Source organism: Portunus trituberculatus, chromosome 2 (assembly GCF_017591435.1).
Source record: "Portunus trituberculatus isolate SZX2019 chromosome 2, ASM1759143v1, whole genome shotgun sequence".
Taxonomy (NCBI): domain Eukaryota; kingdom Metazoa; phylum Arthropoda; class Malacostraca; order Decapoda; family Portunidae; genus Portunus; species Portunus trituberculatus.
In genome coordinates this window covers 316073-337993 of record NC_059256.1, presented here as the reverse complement: position 1 = coordinate 337993, position 21921 = coordinate 316073, and the positions used below count along the sequence as shown (strand labels likewise).

At 42.3% G+C, this 21921-nt stretch overlaps 1 protein-coding gene across 1 annotated transcript; it reads left to right on the top strand.

Moving 5' to 3' along the window:
* The first annotated feature begins 1711 nt into the window (after nt 1-1711).
* LOC123507137 lies at nt 1712-10448 on the top strand. The gene is made up of 5 exons (XM_045259755.1): nt 1712-1829; nt 2550-2763; nt 5415-5559; nt 8742-8916; nt 9207-10448. Exons 2-5 carry the CDS (start codon nt 2559-2561, stop codon nt 9423-9425), a joined length of 744 nt encoding a protein of 247 aa, XP_045115690.1. The 5' UTR covers nt 1712-1829; nt 2550-2558; the 3' UTR covers nt 9426-10448.
* Nucleotides 10449-21921: the final 11473 nt, after the last annotated feature.

Here is a 21921-nt window from a genome sequence, read left to right as displayed (position 1 = left end):
GTTAGCTAGGAATATTCCACAGCCTCCTGTTCCTTTTACGTCCTTCCTGCCAGAACCTGTACCATCTTCCTTACTTACTTACGTAATTAATAATCTTAAGGTTACTGCCCCGGGACATGATGACATCAGTATGAAGATACTTAAAGAATGCGTAACCCATATTTCACCATTCCTTGAATTCGTAATTAATGCTTCGTTTCAGAACAGTTGCTTCCCCAAACATTTTCAAATCGCCAGAGTTGTGCCATCGCTATTTTCATGCTAATTGCTCTATTGATCTTGCTAACTGCATGCCTCTCCTCCTCCTCTAGTCTCGCTCCACAAGGCTTTCTTCTTCCTCTCACCCCTATTCTGTCCAACCCTCTAATACAAGAGTTAACCAGTATTCTCAATTATTCATACCATTCACTGGTAAACTCTGGAACTCCCTGTGTATCTCTGTATTTCAAACTTCCTATGACTTAAATTTGTTCCCTGAATTTTAACTAACTCTTGAATCTTTTATAGAGACTACAAATACAGTGGGCCCTTTCTTTCTAATAGTCATTTTTTTGCCCTTGGTAGTTCTCCCTTTTACATAAAAAAAGACAGACACACACACACACACACACACACACACACACACACACACACACACACACACACACACACACACAAAAAAAAAAAAGACGATTGTGAAATACTGCAGGAGGACTTAAACAAGATCTGGAGATGGAGTAAAAAATGGGAGATGTAATTCAATGCGTGCGTGCGTGCGTGACGCACGCACACACACATAAAACAAAAAGACGATTGTGAAATACTGCAGGAGGACTTAAACAAGAATTGGAGATGGAGTAAAAAATGAGAGATGGAATTCAATAAGTGTGTGTGTGTGTGTGTGTGTGTGTGTGTGTGTGTGTGTGTGTGTGTGTGTGTGTGTGTGTGTGTGTGTGTGTGTGTAATTCACCACGGTCGTCTGTTGGTCACCCAGCCAGACTTTCTCATTACGGAGCGAGCTCAGAGCTCAGACTGATTTTCGGGTAGGACTGAGACCACAACACTCCACACACCGGCAAAGCGAGGCCACAACCCCTCGAGTTACATCCCATACCTATTTACTGCTACATGAATAGGGGCTACACATTAAAAGGCTTGCCCATTTGCCTCGCCGCTTCCCGGGACTCGAAGTCGTCAGCGAGCCTTTAGCGGTAATTTTTAGAATGCCACTGGTTTCAGGTGAGGTACCTACAACGTGAAGAGAAGCATATGTTGTTCCCATATTTAAAAAGGGAGATAAAAGCTTAACGCCTAATTACAGGCCTGTCAGCTTAACTTCAGTTGTGGGTAAATTAATGGAATCAATAATAGTGAAAAACATTAGGAAACACCTAGACAAACATAGCTTGATAAATCAAACACAACATGGATTTACGAGGGGGAAGTCGTGTCTTACAAACTTGTTGAGCTTTTATAATATGGTTTATGTGGCGGCAGATAAAGGTGATAATTATGACATTTTATACTTCGATTACAGTAAAGCCTTTGACAAGGTACCTCACCAGAGGCTCTTAAAAAAGGTTAAAGCATACGGTATAGAGGATAGAATTAAAGTGACAGTCGCAGTCCACTCGTGGGGGTCCCTGCGGGTCTGTATAATCGTTTGCAGCAACACGTCACTTAACGTAATGGCAACAAACACGGTCACGTCGGGCGACGCTCACGTGACCCGCTGGTCTGAGGGAACAGAACAAATCAATCTCACTATCTTGTGAGTGAGTGAGTGAAAGGCTACCGACAGAGTAGCAGCGGCAGGTGCGGCCCCTGCATGTGTCTGTCAGCCTGTCAAGGTATTTTTTATCCATTGTTTTCGTGATTTTTTTTTTTTTTTTATGTTATAGCCTATATATATATATATATATATATATATATATATATATATATATATATATATATATATATATATACTTGATAAGTATGGAAAGCGCTGTCCAGATTCCACCCATTAGTGGCGCAAGCAATTTTATCTAGAGTGGTACCCATACAACCAGCCAAGCGCATCATTGGTGTAAGGCAATTGCACCTCCACCCAGAGCCTGAGTAACATGGTGACAGTAGGTAACTTTAAACCACTCGACAAATGACAAAGTTTCACGATGGCACATGGTGGGATTGGAACCTACATATGCATGTCTGCCCGATCCCACTTACCCACTACGCCATCGCCTCCCTGATGCATTGTGACTCATGTTCTGTAGATCCAATACTGCTGTACACCTGATGGAATATGAAAAAGGATACAAAATATAAAGCAAGAAAATAAAATCATTAAATCAAATATGTCAAATAAACAAATATATAGAAAAACATTAGGTTATAGATTAACTTTGTGTAGAGCGGGGTACAGACAACCGAGGAGCCTGCCAGTGTGCGTGTGAACACAACGTGGGGCTCAAAGCTGTGGGCGGTACACTGCACACTGGCGTGACTGGATGGCGGCCTCTGGAATTAATGGCTAAATATGGTGCTTTGCCGTGTGTTTATTTCCATTGTTGGTTATTTTGTCACAGGTGTTCAAGATGGTGAGGCTTGCTGTAATCTGGATGGTGGTGTCGGCCAGCGTGTCTTTCGCTGCGACAAAAGAATATTTTTTGTCCAGCACAGTGCATGGAATTTGTGTGCCATTGAGCATCCAAACAGGCCAAACCACCTATCACACAGTCTCCCGCATACTCTGTGCCATGCTGTGTGCTCAGGAAGGGGCACCGAAGTTCTCTTTTACCAGTGAGTAGCAAACTAACTTTTAAGAACACGAGAACATAACAAAAAAATAAGGAAAGCTGCAAAAAGCCTTAAGGCTTACATGTGTATGAAGCATACCTATTTAGCCCTATCTAATTTTCCATCCATTAATGTGTCTAATCTTCTTGTAAAGCTCCTTAATGACTCACCACAAAAAAAAACATGATAACTTGATCTCTTCCTTGCGTCTACCACTATTTGACAACCATTTTTCTTCATATTGTTACGACCTTCAAGCAGCCTGACCCAGTGCCCTCAAGAAGCTGTGGGCACCAGTAACTGATTAAGTTAAATCACTCTTATTAAATACAAAAATTAAGATAAGTAGTCAAGAGTGACTTGGCTTCAATGCAACGGTTCTTAACGCAAAAGGCTGTTCAAGGGTGCAACAGAACAGAAAAACTAATAATAAGGAAAAGGGTAAGAGAAATCATTTAAATCCTTAATTAACTTATTCACAAAAATAAGCAAAGTTAACTTAACAAATAAAATTAAACTTAAGGCCCGTGGATAGTTAAAAGTATAGTAATCACATCCAAATAGAGAAAATAATAGCACTCACAAAAATATAGAATCACAAAATATAATAAGTCAGGTAAATAAGTTTAATCTAACTGCTCAATACTGAAATAAGTCACCCGTGCGGGTGTCAACACACCTGCAGCTCAATACCACATACACAACAAAAGAAATAACTCATTAGCACTAAGAAATATAATAAATAAGCAGCTTAAGAGCATAATATGAGACCACAAAAATAAATAAATAAATAAGTACAACACTTATTAAAGTAATAAGTAAACAAATTCACCACACACTTGCACTCCCCTCTGGCTGGTACACACAATAATGAGTAAATCACCACAAAATAAAAAAAATAAAAAATAATAATAATAATAATATGATTGTTAGGTAATACAACCACAATAAACACCCAAAATCTCTCTTGGCTATACCAACACTCACAAAATGGCCGTCAGCCCTGGCGTCCCTCTACGGCGTCTACGCCACACAAAGATAAATCACCAAAAATACCGGGTAACCACCCAAAACACCCAAAATATTCTCACGTCACTTCACACAGTGACAAATAAGTGCCAAGGAGAACCAGAATCCCTACAATCAGAGAAATAAGGATTTATACTCAGCCAGAAATATGAGATATGAGATGAGGGGAGCGGAGTGGCGGTCGTAGGTCGTGATCAGAACACTATCTGATTGGGCCCGGCACCATCGCCTTTCTCTCACAAAGACAATAGCAAACATGACGTCACGACACTCTCTAAAATCTCCCACGGGCCCCCGCTTACACTAAAAGCATAGAAGTACATGAATACGATAAATATATACGAATCACGAAATACTAATGTAACATAAAATAAAATAATAAATGGGTAAATATTACATACATAAGAAAGGCCCTCCTGAAAGCATTATAATAATACATACACGACGAAAATATTACTGTCAGGGCGCCATCACAACTTAAGCTAAAACACAATACAATATATTAAATATCTGACGGTCGTAACAATATATATTTTTTAAATATAAAAAAAAAAAAACGCATTACTTCTTGTTCTATCCTGAGCATCTTGTTTACGTCAGCCTTAATCACATCCCCTAAAACACTTGAAGACACCCATCTGGTCCCTTCTTAACCCACATGACTATCAAATATACATTCTAAAGATTTAGTTTCTTTTCCGAAGACACTAAGGCCACACCCACCACACCATCACACCGCCACACCAAGGCCACACACCACCACACGCTGCCACACAAAGGCCACACCCACCACACAACCACACACTGCCACTGAAACCACACCACCACACACTGCCACACCAAGGCCACAGCCACCGCACTACCACACACTGCCACACCAAAGCCATACCCACCACACCAACACACACTGCCACACCAAGGCCACACCCACCACACCACCACACACTGCCAGACCAATGCCACACACACTACACCACCACACACTGCCACATCAAGGCCATATCCACCACAACACTTCACACTGCCACACCAATGCCACACACACCACACCACCACACACTGCCACACCAAGGCCACACCCACCACACAACCACACCCAGCCACACCAAGGCCAAACCCACCACACCACCACACACTGCCACACCAAGGCCACACAACGTTTCTGCCTTCCAGATGTATATGTCTGGACGTCAATGACAGTTTGTCATCGACTACGCATCGCATGTGCAAGTTTCGCCATACACACACACACACACACACACACACACACACACACACACACGGCCCGGTAGCTCAGTGGTTAGAGCGCTGGCTTCACAAGCCAGATGACCGGGGTTCGATTCCCCGGCCGGGTGGAGATATTTGGGTGTGTCTCCTTTCACGTGTAGCCCCTGTTCACCTAGCAGTGAGTAGGTACGGGATGTAAATCGAGGAGTTGTGACCTTGTTGTCCCGGTGTGTGGTGTGTGCCTGGTCTCAGGCCTATCCGAAGATCGGAAACAATGAGCTCTGAGCTCGTTCCGTAGGGTAACGTCTGGTTGTCTCGTCAGAGACTGCAGCAGATCAAACAGATCAAACACACACACACACACACACACACACGGGTAACAGTCCACTGTGTTGCAGACGACAACACCTGTAACCTGTACGGCGAAGGTGGCATCCCTAGGTACGCGTCGTCCCGGCACACCTTCCTCGTCCTGCCACCTCCAGACTCCCTACAAGACGTGGCGACGGGAAAGCCAGCGAGTGCAAGCAGCATTTATCACCAGTAAGTCTTTAAAGTAGTAAAGTTAGGAAAACTATAGGAACTATGGCTCCATCTTTTTCTTGATTATCTCTCTCCTAAACACAACATATATAGAGGGAAAACAATACATTAGGGAGAAAAGTAAGCACATCTCATTAAGGCCCCTCATTATGAGTCAAATGGCTATCTACACTCTACGAAGGCTCCATAAATAAAGAATGTTCCCCAAACATCAGAGGAACAACCTGAATCAAAACAAACATTACAGCTTTCCAGCGGCGGGGATTGTGACAACTCTGGAGCGTTAGCACGAACACTAGTCAAACCTAATAGGACGCCGCATGAAAGTAATTGTAACTTCTTCTTCTTCTTCTCATGCCTTTCCCATATTTATATGGGGTCGCGGTTCCTTATCAGTCTTTTCCACTCTCTCTTGTCTAATGCTTCCTTTCCAATGAGGTCCTTCTTTCTCAAGTCATCCCATCTTCTTGGTCTTCCTCTTCCTCTTGCTCCTTCCACCTGTAACTCCATCATCCTTCTACCAATCCTTTCTTCATCTCTCTTCTTACAATGTCCGTACCACTGAAGCCTTCTTTCTGGCATCTTCTTTCCCACTTGCGTCACCTTAGCTGTCCCTCTAATTCTCTCGTTCCTGATCCTATCCCTCCTTGTCACACCCAGCATCCATCTCACCATTCTCATCTCTGCCACTTCTATCTTTCTTTCCTGTGCTTTCTTAATTGGCCAAGTCTCCGAGCCATATATCATCGCTGGTCTTACCACTGTACGATACATCATGCCTTTCACTCTTGCACTAACTTTTTGTCACATATCAGTCCAGAGCATTTTCTCAATTTTTTTCATCCTGCTTGTATCCTCCCATTTATTTCTGTATTCAGTTCACCATCTTGCGACAGATTTGAGCCCAAGTACCTGAAAGCCTCCACCTTCTTTAACCTTTCCTGTGCCAAGTACAATTGGTTGCCATCATCTTATTGTCCCATCTGCATGTATTCTGTTTTGTCCCGACTTATCTTTGGTCCTCTACTTTCCAATGCGTCCCTCCACCTGTTCAATTTATCCTCCACTTCCTCTCTGGTCTCCGCCACGAAGACTATGTCGTCGGCAAATAACATAGTCCAGGGGGCCTCACATCCATGACCAGATTGAAGAGGTATGGACTCAATGCTGAGCCCTGATGTAGCCCAACTGTCACTGGGAACTTGTCCGTCACCCCGACCGCTGTCCTCACCTCTGTACATATCCTGGCACACCCTCACATACTTTTCTGGCACTCCCTTCTCCCGCATGCACCTCCACACTTCCTCCGTTGGTACTTGATCATATGCCTTTTCCAAGTCAATAAAAACCAGATGTAATCCCTTCTATTTCTCTCGGTACTTCTCCATTAGCTGTCTCAACGCAAAGATGGCATATGTTGTACTTCTTCCTGGCATAAACCCAAACTGGGCTTCCGTTATTTCTGTACATTCCCTCAGTCTTCTGTCCATTACTCTTTCATATACCCTCATTGTATGACTCATAAGCTTTATCCCTATATACTTTCCACAATCCTGGATGTCCCGTTTCTCTTTGTAAATTGGTACCAGTGTACTGTCTCTCCATTCATTTAGCAGTCTTTCACTATCAAATGCTTGGCAAATGATCTCATACACAATCTCGACTCCCAGGTCGCCCAGCGCTTTCCAAGCCTCAACAGGTATCTCATCTGGTCCAGTTGCTTTCCCGTTTTTCATTTTTCTAATTGTTTCCTTCACCTCCTGCACCCTAATATCTTCCACCTCTACTTCATTTGGCTGCCCATACTCTACTATTTGCTTTGGGTTTTCTACATTCAGCAATGTCTCAAAATAACTCTTCCACCTCTGCCTGATATCCTGCTCTTCACACAGAATTCTTACCTCTTCATCTTTAATTTGCCTCACATGTACCAAATCTTTAGTATCCTTATTCCTCTGCTTTGCTATACTGGACACTTTCTTTTGTCCATGTTTAGTGTCCAGATCTTCATAGAAAAATTTTAGGCTCTCTGCTTTCGCTACTGCTACTGCCTTCTTGGCATTCTTCTTTGCCACTTTGTAGTGCTCATCTTCTGCATTTCCCGTTGCATCGTAATTGTAACATTGTCAATAAAGCCTTAACATGTTTAACACAGTCACATCCCATGACTACTGCCTCGACGAAAAGTGCTGACTGGAAGGTTGACTGGCGTGCTTTCTAAGAAAACCTCTCACTAAAAGAAAAAATAAAGAGCTTTCTATATGTGTCATTAACAAAAACGAGAGCCAAGAAAGAATATTCAAAAGCAAGAAAAGTGTCTTGAAACCTCTCTTGAATGTTTAAGTCACAGAAAGGCGAAATGCAGACGCGGGCAGAGGACTCCAGAACTTATGAGCAAAAGGAATGTAATATTAAGGATACTGGTTGACTTGTGTGTCAGTGGCAAGGAGAGAACAGTGGTGGGAAGGTAGAGAGCCTTGTGCAACAAGGCCGCGGGATAAGGGGCCTTCATAAAGCATCAGAATCACATACAAAGTTGATCTAATGTCCTGTTATAATTCTAAAAAAAAAAAAATACCACCATATTAATTGATTCAAGTACGAACAAGCAGTGAAATTAAAAAAAAACTGTTCACGGAATAATAAAAAAATATAGAGTACGTTCAGCGAGGTACTCAATAGGTGCTCTAATGTTCCAAAGACACACAGAACAGAAGGTCAGGCACCACGCACGACTCACGCGTGTCTTACCCCCAACTAAATCACAATCATATGACAAGAATTCAAAGGAAAGAACACAAAAATATGGTAACAACAACTACAACAACACTAATAATAATAATATTATTATTATTATTATTATTATTATTATTATTATTATTATCAATAATAATAATAATAATAATAATAATAATAATAATAAATAATAATGATAATAAAAATAATAAAATAATAATAATAATTATGATAATAATAAATAATAATAAAAATAATAATAATAATAATAATAATAATAATAATAATAATGCGCACACTTTACACCGGTAAGAGTAGAAGGTTTCATACTTCGTGACTGTATTTCACATTTTCCAAATGTCGTCGTACTTCATATACTTGAGTTTAGAAATCTGCCTAATACATAACGAATTATATAATTACTTAAGCAGCAAAATGTATGTCAGGTTTGTTCCTGCCAATGCTCTGGACATCGAGACAAACGCGACAGATACCATGTACCACTCTCAGGAAGAGGAACATTCCTGGTGGCTCCTGGACCTCGGCGAGACTCGCACCATTCATGCTGTGGAAATACTTTCCCGCCTGGACAATTCCCCCGAGAGGCTACATGATGTTGAGGTGAGTGTAGATCTGGCACTTGATGCAAGAGTTAACTACCACTCTCAAGTGTTCATCCCTTTTCTTGATAATACTGGAACTCTCTGCCTGCTTGTGTGTTTTCTCCTGCATATGACAAACTCTTTCAACTGAGAGATTTCAAGACACTTTTCATAATTTGGTCAATTCTTTACACCATGCTTTTTGGGGACTGGCACCATCAGTCAGCCTCTTCTGTCAGCCTTTTGTGTTTCCCCTGACCAAAGTCCTATTACATAAAAAAGCTGTTCAAGTTTTTGTTCCACACACAGATTCGTGTGGGTAGCAACTTAGCGACAAACTACGAAGACTTCTCCCACTACATTTATTTCTCGACATACGCTGGTCCTTACTCTGCTGACCAAGGCCGCCTTTCCTGCTTCAGAGCCGACGGTGTCAGCGGCAGGTTCGTCGCCATCATGAAGGTCAAACCCAGTGATACAGATCAGCTGCAGCTCGTTGACGTTAACGTGCTCGTTAGAAAGGAGTAAGGAAATTTCTTCCCTGAATCGTCTCTCTTTCCCTCAAAACATTACAAGGTTATGTGGATTTTTAAGGGCTGAGTCGTCCTCTTAGAAATAATGGTTATAAGGAAGTCTTTGGCGTGATTCATCTCTCATTCCTCCTTAAACGTCCGAAGTAATAAGGCAATTTATGATCTGTGTTGTTTCTCATGGCCATTTAAACGCATACAAGTGGCGAGAAAGTTAATGGGCTGAGGAAAGTTAAGAGATGAATCGCCTCTCTTGCCACTTTAGGCATTAAGAAATCTTGAGAATTTATTTTACATAAGTTGTCTAACGATGGCCCTTAAAGATTAAAAAAATAGAAAGTAATGAAGTATCTGGCCCGAGTCGCCTCTCATACCCCATTTAAAGATTCCTGAAGTGAGATTGAGAGTTTGGCTTCAGTGGTGTTGATAATTCCAATAAGCTTCAACACTCTTACATTGTACAACGCTCTTTCTTCACCCTAAAGTCCTCTGGTGTGATAATCCTTCACTCGTCAGGCTTTATAAGGAAACTTTTAGCAGAATTCAGGAATTGAGGTTGACAGGAAATACTAGAAGTGGAAGCAAATGTAATCTCTCACTCCAGCACTAACCACGATTAAACAGCCAGGTGTTCAAGCAAAGGATACACAGTAATTCTTGAGTAAAGTCACAGAGTCTCCTATCACTTTACTATCTTGACACTAGTGATGCGTATAACACTTTCTGAAGATATTTATTACTACAACTAACTCATCACTTAGCGAGGTGATTTACGCAATAAACAGTCTGAACGTTTGTGTTCTCATAAATACTGCATTTAAAGGAAACAGTTATCACTTGGATTATCATTTTCTTCCAATTCATAAGGTCGAATATTTGTGAAACTACCACAATAATCACTAAAAACATACGTGAAGATCCCAATACCCTACAGTGGCGTTTGTTTGATTCACTGATGAGACCCAGAGACGTAAGGCATTGTAGCCTCAGAATAAATCCATGTGTTTGCTAATAAAGTCATTCCACCAAAGCCTTCTAATTTCATTCATATTGCGCCAAATGACCGGTATCTTCACCAAAGCTATCAGTAAAGAGTTTAAGCTAAGTAATGTATAAAAAGTAATGTATGAGAAGACTTTTCTCAGAAATAAACAAGAGTTGTACAGGCGAGAAGTGGAAGTGATCTAAGTACAGGACAGTAATCAATCTCACACTTCTTATTACTCCCACACAACAATATGCTTTACAAGTGAATTAACAAGACTTTAATACCTTCTCTACCAAAACGCGTTTTCATAATCCATTCTTCTTACTTTTGATGATTTAATGCAAAAATTAAGATAGTGAAGACTTAGGCCATTAATCATCTGTCCTTCATAAACCCTTCCTAATGTCAATAAAATGACCTAATCTTATACAAATCTCAAGGTATAAATGTGTCACAGTATTGAAGGGACTAACAAAAAAACTAGCTTCATCACACTGGTTGTCACTCGCAATGCAACTTTTAACATAGTCGCCTCACTTCCCCAATGCTAAGGAAACTGTAATCCGCATTAATTTTCATGTCAGGTAGACGCAGCATCCGATGGTACTTGCTGTTTTCAAGGCTTAGTAAAGTTTGCCATCATCGTTTTCTGTTGTATTCTTAATGTTTGATGTAGGGAATTGATCAATACATACACTCAAACGTCGCTCTTGTCCCGGCAAATAACTCAAGAAGGAATTCATATATACAGTGAACTCTGTGGCGTGAAGGTAAGGAAAGGAAAACACAAATGCCAGGATTTTCACAAAACTTAACTCCAGCAGTACTGGAACGCATTTTTACCATTAATATTACAGTAATCAACAGTTTTTGTTAATACCTAAATTTCACGGTAGAACCTCAGTGAAGTCTTCTAAAACCTCCTTTGCAAATCGGAGACACCAACAAAGGACAAAGAAACCGAAGACACAGGACGAGACGGCCATCACCTGCCTCACCTATTATCCTGAGAGAGAGAGAGAGAGAGAGAGAGAGAGAGAGAGAGAGAGAGAGAGAGAGAGAGAGAGAGAGAGAGAGAGAGAGAGAGAGAGAGAGAGAGAGAGAGAGAGAGAGAGAGAGAGAGAGAGAGAGTGATTAAATAAGCTTTGGTCCTAGCGGTTATGTTGAAGCTTACAGAATCATGCCAAGTTTTCGTCTTCTTAATATACAAAGGCTGAGGGCGCGGCGGTGGTCTAACATTTTCACCTAGTTAAAAAGTTTCCCCGCAAGAATTTTCATATATAATATCTGAATGGTAATTTATGTCGTAAATAAACCAGAGACAAGGAAACACCGACCTCGCTATAATGGGAGAGTAGATGACGCGCACACACACACACACACACACACCGCTTTGTGTAGTGGTTAGCACGCTCGACTCACAATCGAGAGGGCCGGGTTCGAGTCCCGGCGCGGCGAGGCAAATGGGCAAGCCTCTTAATGTGTGGCCCCTGTTCACCCAGCAGTAAATAGGTACGGGATGTAACTCGAGGGGTTGTGGCCTCGCTTTCCCGGTGTGTGGAGTGTGTTGTGGTCTCAGTCCTACCCAAAGATCGGTCTATGAGCTCTGAGCTCGCTCCGTAACAGGGAAGACTGGTTGGGTGACCAGCAGACGACCGTGGTGAATTACACACACATACACACACACACACACACAACACATTACTTTTCTTCCTTGCATGTTGCATTCTACCATTTGTTGTCTCAAGCTATCAATAATACATCACTATCTTTGACATTTCTCAAGGACAATTAGAAAATCACCACTAAACACACACACACACACACACACACACACACACACACACACACACACACACACACACACACACACACACACAAACACACACATATACACATACACACACACACACACACACACACACACACCTTCGCTACTCAAGCAATGAACGCCACATCGGAATTGTATTTGGGCGAAGCAAAAGCCTTTCCACATGATTATATAGTTTTATGCTCTTTGCATTATTCCATACGTGCGGGGAGAAAAACAGTGAAATTAAGGTAATACTGTGCGCATCATGAAGAGGACTGGCAGGAAATGAAGTCAGCCCCTCCGCTTTCGAGAGAGAGAGAGAGAGAGAGAGAGAGAGAGAGAGAGAGAGAGAGAGAGAGAGATTTGATTTGATTTGATTAATTTATTGCGCAATTGCGCCAGGCAACACAATACATTATACATATTAGCAATGCAGCCAGCATGGAGCACCCACATTCACACACACACACACACACACACACACACACACACACACACACACACACACACACACACACACAGGCAAACAATGCCACGCAGGGCAGAGTGTTTATATTATCAAAACCTTAATAAATGCCACGCATGGCAAAGGGTTAGTATCCACAAAATCCTGGATGTCTTAATAACACTTCCTCCAGAACGTTATGAGCTAGAAGATAGCGGCAAACAGCATCCAGTGACAGTCCTTGGGGCAGGAGATGGCTGACAGCGGGGCATTCCATGCAGTAGTGCTGAATGGTGTTGGAGAGAGGAGCTCGACACAAGCGACAATCGGTGTAGGGAGGCTCGCCCTCCACCCCGGCAATCTGCCACGGTGGACGGAAGCCCTGCCGTAGACGTGCTGAGACCACATTTTGCCTGCGAACCATGAGGCCGCGGCGGCGATAGGTGTACTTGTGGCGGGAGACAGACTCGTAGTGTTGGATGGTGACACTGTGGTGCCTCTCGTTATCCCGGCGGCGTTGCTCAGGCAAGAGAGCAGCGGAGCGAATCTTGGAGAGGTAGCATGGCAGAGAAAGAAGGAGTCCATCAGCACGAAAGGGGAGACAGCAGGCTTCCTTCGCTGCCAGCCGCAGCATTCGACTGTAGTGACCCGTCAGTGTAGAGGCGATGAGGGGCTGTAATGGAGGAGGTTACTTGGGCAATGTGGTCCAAGGCTACTTGTAGCTGCAGAGGAGGCAGGGCAGACTTGTTGGTTGGAGTGAAGCTTACTACAGGTGATGGCAAGGCCCATGGGGGCAGCCCTGGAGGTACGTCAGTTACTTGCAAATCAAGGCTACGAAGCATGGAAGAAACAGACCTGATAAGGCGACGCCCAGTGGGTAAAAGAGGAGGAGTTGGCGAAGTGGGGCCAAGACAAGTCCTGACCACCTGTGCGTAGTGCGGCGAGAGGTGTGGAAAGTGGAGACACTTGACTGTCAGGCACATAACGTTAGAATGAATGCGCTCAACCAGGGACGGAAGCCTCAACTCCTGTTGCATGTTGACAATTCTGGTTGACATTGGGCACCCAAGAATAATCCTCATCGCTCTGTTTTGAATACTTCCAGGGGCTCCAAGGCACCGCGAGGAAGCTGAAACAAGGCAGGAGAGAGGTAATCAACAACAGATCGGATGAAGGTTACATAGATTGTCCTGGCCACATGGATGGAGACGCCAGAGGAGTTGTTGGCGAGCACCTGAAGAGAGCAAAGCCGTCGTTGGAGACGATCCAGCAGGTCACGGATGATGGGATGGGGCTGACGCCGGACAAGAGGGACAGGAGAGATCCTTACTGGAGCACCAAGGTAGCGATACTGGGAGCATAAGGGAGTGATATTGCCTCCAATAGTGAAGGCTTGTAACGTGGTAGGATGCCGGCAGGAGAATATTCTACTCTTCTCTGGAGAGACAATAAGACCGCAGTTAGCAGAAGCCTGAGAAAAGGAAGACAGAAATAGCTGAAGATGCCTTGGGGAGGTAGAGTGAAAACATAAATCATCAGCATAACAGGTAACTGTAACCTCAGGGATAGCAGGCAGAGTCATGAGTAAACGGTACATCAAAATTTTTAACAAGAAAGGACTTAGCACCCGCCCCATGAGGTGTGCCAAGAAGAAAACTCCGTGAGGAGCTGTAGGCACCACTGAAAAACACTCTTGAGGATCTGTTACTAATCCAACGCAACAAGTTGCCTTTGATCCCAAAATCAATAAGCTGGTCCATGATGATATCCCGACTAGCGACATCAAAAGCACTCTTAAGATCAACAAAAGCCACAACACTGTCACGAGAGAGGCGAGAGTATAGGTCAACTAGGCAGTGATGGATGCTACGTTGGGGAAGGAAACCGAACAAACGTGGAGAAAGGCGATCTCGAAGCCGGTGCATCAGACGGGAGAGCAGGATCCTTTCCAATACCTTACAGAAGCAGGATGTAAGAGAGATAGGCCTGAATTTAGCTGAACCAGGCTTAGGGATGGGGATAATGGTGCTCGAAGTCCATGCATGTGGCATACAACCATCACGAAGACACATGTTGTAAAGGCGGAGGAGAGGGTTGCCTGGGACACCAAGCAGCAGACGTAACACGGCGTAGGTGATTCCATCATCCCCGGGAGACGAAGACTTGCCACGGTGAAGAGCCCGGCGCAGCTGGTCCTCAGTAATGGCCACAGACTCCTCGTCATCCTCCTGCAACAAGGCACCAAACAAACGAAGGCGACGAACAAGAGCGCCGGAAGAGAGAGAAGTTTTAACATGAGCAGGGAGGTTAGCAGGGTTGGACAGAGAGAGACAGAGATGGATGGAAAGTAATTTACTCTGTACCTAACTTTATGAATCCTTCACTCGTTTTTTCCTTTCTCACAGACTCAGCTCTCTCTCTCTCTCTCTCTCTCTCTCTCTCTCTCTCTCTCTCTCTCTAAATCAATACTAACTAAAGCTCTCTCGAAAAATCAGAAAAAAGAACACCAAACAACAACAACAACAATAACAACAACAAAGACAACAACAGCAACAACAACAACAACAACAACAGCAAAACAAAAACAACAACAACAACAACAACAACAAAACAACAAACAACAACAACAACAACAACAACAACAACAACAACAACAACAACAACAACAACAACAACAACAACAAACAACAACAACAACAACAACAACAACAACAACAACAACAAAGACACAACAACAAACAACAAAGACAACAACAACAATAAAAAAACAAAGACAACAACAACAACAAAAACAACAACAACAACAACAAGACAAGAACAACAACAGACAACAACAATAACAACAACAACAACAACAACAACAACACAAGACAGACAACAACAATAATAACAAAACAACAACAACAACAACAACAACAACAAACACAAGAAACAACAACAACAAAAGACAAGAACAACAACAATAACAACAACAAAGACAATAACAATAAAATACAACAACAAAACAAAGACAACAACAACAACAAACAACAACAACAACAACAACAACAACAACAACAACAACAACAACAACAACAAAGACAACAACAACAACAACAACAACAACAACAACAACAACAACAACAAAGACAACAACAACAACAACTACAACAAGAAAACCAAAGACAACAATAACAACAAAAACAGCAACAACAAAGACAACAACAAAGACAACAACAACAACTACAACAACAAAATCAAAGACAACAACAACAACAGCAACAACAAAGACAACAACAACAACAACCACCAGCAATATGTTCTGGTGTGGCTGAAGAGAAACACCGGGGAAACTTCCCTGTGTTTATTGTAGGATACCAAATGTAGTGGAGGCTTGGTAGCGAGCGGCCGTGGAAAGGCTTGAGAAGTAGCCGGCGACGAGAGAGAGACTTGTAGTCGGTAGCGACTAGATGGAGCTTGTAGCAAGCATGATAATGTATAATTACAGTCTACACACTGGAGTGTAACTGTAGACAGTAGAATGTAGAACTAGACTGCCTGTGCAAGACAGGAGGACCATTCAAAGAAGGCAAGCGGATTGCCAGCGGAGCGTGAGCCTGTCCCATAAGTTGGGTTAGGAACCGAACTGAGCGTCGCGTCCCGTGGGGTAGCTGAACAACGCACAGCCCCAGTACACCATACAGTAGAACATTACATTATATTACTCAGCGTTAACAAGGTAGTCTGTCTATGATAACAACAACAACAACCACAACAAAGACAACAACAACAACAACAGCAACAACAACAACAACAACAACAAATACAAATAAAGACAACAACAACAACAACAACAACAACAACAACAACAACAACAACAACAACAACAACAACAACAACAACAACAACAACAACAACAACAACAACAACAACAACAACAACAACAAAGACAACAACAACAACAACAACAACAATAACAACAACAATAACAACAACAACAACAACAACAAAGACAACAACAACAACAACAACAACAACAACAGCAACAACAAAACAACAACAACAACAACAACAACAACAAAGACAACAACAGACAACAACAACAACAACAACAACAACAACAACAACAACAACGACAACCACAAGAAAGACAACAACAACAACAACAAAGACAACAACAACAAGAAAGACAACAACAACAACAACAACAACAACAAAACAACAACAACAACAACAAAGACAACAACAACAACAACAACAACAAAGACAACAACAACAACAGCAAAGACAACAACAAAAACAAAGACAACAACCACAACAACAACAAAGACAACAACAACAACAAAGACAACAACAACACCAACAAAGACAATAACAACAACAAAGACAACAACAACAACAACAACAACAACAACAACAACAACAACGGAGAAATCAAGAGGTAAAAATGTTCTGAAAATGAAGCGAGACAATAATACGAATTCTAAAAAACACAAAAAAGACACAAGGAATAAGTAAATAACATAAATATCTAAGCAACAAAATCAAACCCTTTCTTTTTTTTCTTTAACATCGACTAGCCATTCCTTTCTATTAGCAAAAATAAATAAATAAATAAATAAATAAATAAGTAAATAAATAAATAAATAAATATATATATATATATATATATATATATATATATATATATATATATATATATATATATATATATATATATATATATATATATATATATATATATATAAAAGGTTTCTTTATTTTTGCCTCCTTTTCCTTTCCTTTCCTCTACTTTATGACGGGTCGAAGGGTACAAAAACTGAAAGGGCAGCAGGAAAAGGAAGGTTCGTAATATGAAAGGGTACATTTGCACACCGTCAGTTGTTGGTGTGTGGGGTTATAGAGGGCAGGGAAAGTATTGGAAGCTACTCGTACACCTGTGGACATCCTGATACATAACTGGTTGGATAGATACCAGGAAGGTTATGACGCAATTGGGTGGGAATGACTTGATACCGTATGTGTGTGTAATAATAATAATAATAATAATAATAATAATAATAATAATAATAATATACGGTTTATTAATTTTGGCCTTTTATTTGACAACCGTCTCTTCTGGGTTCCCCATTTCCGTCTTGTCGGCAGGCATTATCCCTTCTTCGGGTTTTAAGTCACACCTCTTGGGGTGCGGACAGGGGCACGTTGCTGCTGCTTCACCGCACACTCATACTTCCCAAGCTGGAATACGGCTGTGAGATCTACTCATCCGCAACGGATGCACGACTACGCACGCTTGACTCCGTGCATCATGCTGGGGTCCGCTTGGCTACAGGTGCATTTCGGACATCTCCAATACCTAGCCTTCTAGTGGATGCTGGTTTCTGGCCGCTCGACCTCCGGCGCCAGTCTTCGATGCTCCGGTGTTGGTTTCGCACCCACCGTCTTCCCGATTCTGTCCCTTGTCTGTCAATGTTGCGGGACTCGCGTTCGCAGGCAAATGTCACTCGACCGAGTCTCCCTAAACCTTTTGGCCTTAGAGTTGCAAATCTCATGGCGGAGTTATCTATCGACCCCACTCCTGTGTACTTTTTCCGGCTCCCACGAGTCGGTTACTGGCAGCTTCCTGATATCTCATTATGCCAGCTCTGTCCAACGCACGGTTTTTAGAACACTTTATTATGCATTCTGATGATATCCCTGTTTTTACTGATGGCTCCAAATCCGACGCAGGCGTTGGATTTAGTGTGGTTTTCCTCTTTTATCGGTCTGGCAGCCTTCCTTCAGTGGCATCCGTCTTTACTGCGGAGCTGTCTGCCATAGTCCTAGCTTTACAAATAATTTTTACTCTACCGGTTTCGTCTTTTACAATTTTTAGTGACTGTCGCAGTGCTCTTACTTCTCTCTCTTGCACTATATCCTTTAACCCTTTGGTTTTATCAGCCCTGGAGTGGCTATACCTTCTTACACAACGAGGATATCGTGTTGGGTTCTGTTGGGTCCCTGGTCACGTTGGTGTTCCAGGGAATGAACACGCAGATCGCCTCGCTAAAGAGGCAGCAAGTCGCGCTCCATCTCCTGCCTCTGTTCCGTTTCGAGATGTCTTTCCTCTAATTCGTGAGGCAGTTGCAGCAATTTGGCAGAGGAGATGGCTAACGGGGTCGCAACCTCGAAAATGGGAGAGATCACTACTTCTTCTATCCCTCACTGGACATACACCCATGTTCGGGATCGACGTTTACAGACTTTATTGGCGCGACTGCGTATAGGTCACACGTACCTTACACAAAGGTACCTGTTGACCAGGGACCCTCAACCTTACTGTGATGACTGCCTGGTGCCGCTTACCGTGCGGCACCTATTGGTAGAGTGCCCTAGTTTGATAGAGTTACGACACCGCTACCTCTACCGCTGTCGCGGTAGAGATAGCGGTGTCTATTATATCTCAAAGGTCCTTGGACCAGAGTGCCTGGCCCAAGGCCATGACGTTTTTAGATTTTTGGGAGAAGCTGGCCTTCTCCCAAAGCTATGATTTTTATTCTTATTTTATCATGTATTTTAATGTTATTTAGTTTTATTGTCCTTTTTTAGTTTTTAAACTACTGTATTGTTTTTAACTGTTTTTAGACATTTTAAATTTTTGAAGCGGCGCCATATGACCTTGGCTGTTGCGGCGCCCTTTTTTAAAATCCATCCATCCATCCCTGTCCTCGCTGACACAGATCCGCATCTCGCAAGGGACATCTTGGGGATGGAGTCTACATATTTCAAAGGGCTTTGTGAATACTGGATGATCATGATGATACCACTGATAAAGATTGTTCTGCGTTGTTCTCTCTCTCGTCTGATCATTTCCCATTCTTTAGTGTCTTTAATACGTTTTGCAGTAATCGTTAATCCAGACCATAAAAAATCTTTAAAACATCTTTTGATGATTCAGCTATCAGTACATTTAAAGAAGAATTATTTCATTACAACTGGATTTCAGATATGAACATTAATGACAAATATTAGTTTTGATAATTACATGAATAAATTACAATTCCATTAGCAGCCACCATGATATTGCAGAATCCTTCAATAATTATTTTTGTAACATTGCAGATACGTTAGCTAGGAATATTCCACAGCCTCCTGTTCCTTTTACGTTCTTCCTGCCAGAACCTGTACCATCTTCCTTACTTACTTACGTAATTAATAATCTTAAGGTTACTGCCCCGGGACATGATGACATCAGTATGAAGATACTTAAAGAATGCGTAACCCATATTTCACCATTCCTTGAATTCGTAATTAATGCTTCGTTTCAGAACGGTTGCTTCCCCAAACATCTTCAAATCGCCAGAGTTGTGCCATCGCTATTTTCATGCTAATTGCTCTATTGATCTTGCTAACTGCATGCCTCTCCTCCTCCTGTAGTCTCGCTCTACAAGGCTTTCTTCTTCCTCTCACCCCTATTCTGTCCAACCCTCTAATACAAGAGTTAACCAGTATTCTCAATTATTCATACCATTCACTGGTAAACTCTGGAACTCCCTGTGTATCTCTGTATTTCAAACTTCCTATGACTTAAATTTGTTTCCTGAATTTTAACTAACTCTTGAATCTTTTATAGAGACTACAAATACAGTGGGCCCTTTCTTTCTAACAGTCATTTTTTTGCCCTTGGTAGTTCTCCTTTTACATAAAAAAGACACACACACACACACACACACACACACACACACACACACACACACACACACACACACACACACACACACACACACACACACACACACACACAAAAAAAAGACGATTGTGAAATACTGCAGGAGGACTTAAACAAGATCTGGAGATGGAGTAAAAAATGGGAGATGTAATTCAATGCACGCACACACACATAAAACAAAAAGACGATTGTGAAATACTGCAGGAGGACTTAAACAAGAATTGGAGATGGAGTAAAAAATGAGAGATGGAATTCAATGTGTGTGTGTGTGTGTGTGTGTGTGTGTGTGTGTGTGTGTGTGTGTGTGTGTGTGTGTGTGTGTGTGTGTGTGTAATTCACCACGGTCGTCTGTTGGTCACCCAGCCAGACTTTCTCATTACGGAGCGAGCTCAGAACTCAGACTGATTTTCTGGTAGGACTGAGAACACAACACTCCACACACCAGCAAAGCGAGGCCACAACCCCTCGAGTTACATCCCATACCTATTTACTGCTACATGAACAGGGGCTACACATTAAAAGGCTTGCCCATTTGCCTCGCCGCTTCCCGGGACTCGAAGTCGTCAGCGAGCCTTTAGCGGTAATTTTTAGAATGCCACTGGTTTCAGGTGAGGTACCTACAACGTGAAGAGAAGCATATGTTGTTCCCATATTTAAAAAGGGAGATAAAAGCTTAACGCCTAATTACAGGCCAGTCAGCTTAACTTCAGTTGTGGGTAAATTAATGGAATGAATAATAGTGAAAAACATTAGGAAACACCTAGACAAACATAGCTTGATAAATCAAACACAACATGGATTTACGGGGGGGAAGTCGTGTCTTACAAACTTGTTGAGCTTTTATAATATGGTTTATGTGGCGGCAGATAAAGGTGATAATTATGACATTCTATACTTCGATTACAGTAAAGCCTTTGACAAGGTACCTCACCAGAGGCTCTTAAAAAAGGTTAAAGCATACGGTATAGAGGATAGAATTAAAGTGACCCCTTCACAGACGCCGACCACTCCCAGCACTGAGATCTATCCTTGACACAAAGGTTCGCCAGGGGAGCCACCAGCCAATGTAAGGTGTTAACTCGACCACTGCCACATGCCAAAGAGGACTAATGGTGGCTGCGCCTGAACAGCTCACTTCTGACAGACCAGCGTCCATGAGGTGCGTAGAGAAACTGCGCATCACAAATGACGAACTGCTCGCGTGGCACACAGTCAATTACTTAGCACCAATATCAAATGCTCACATTATAAATACACATATTGTATAGTCAAATTAATACAATAATAACAATGATAATCACAAATTACACAGAAATATAATACTGAGATCAGGGATAACAATACTCGTACAGTCAGCCATAGTTACTTGCAAATCAAGGCTACGAAGCATGGAAGAAACAGACCTGATAAGGCGACGCCCAGTGTGTAAAAGAGGAGGAGTTGGCGAAGTGGGGCCAAGACAAGTCCTGACCACCTGTGCGTAGTGCGGCGAGAGGTGTGGAAAGTGGAGACACTTGACTGTCAGGCACATAACGTTAGAATGAATGCGCTCAACCAG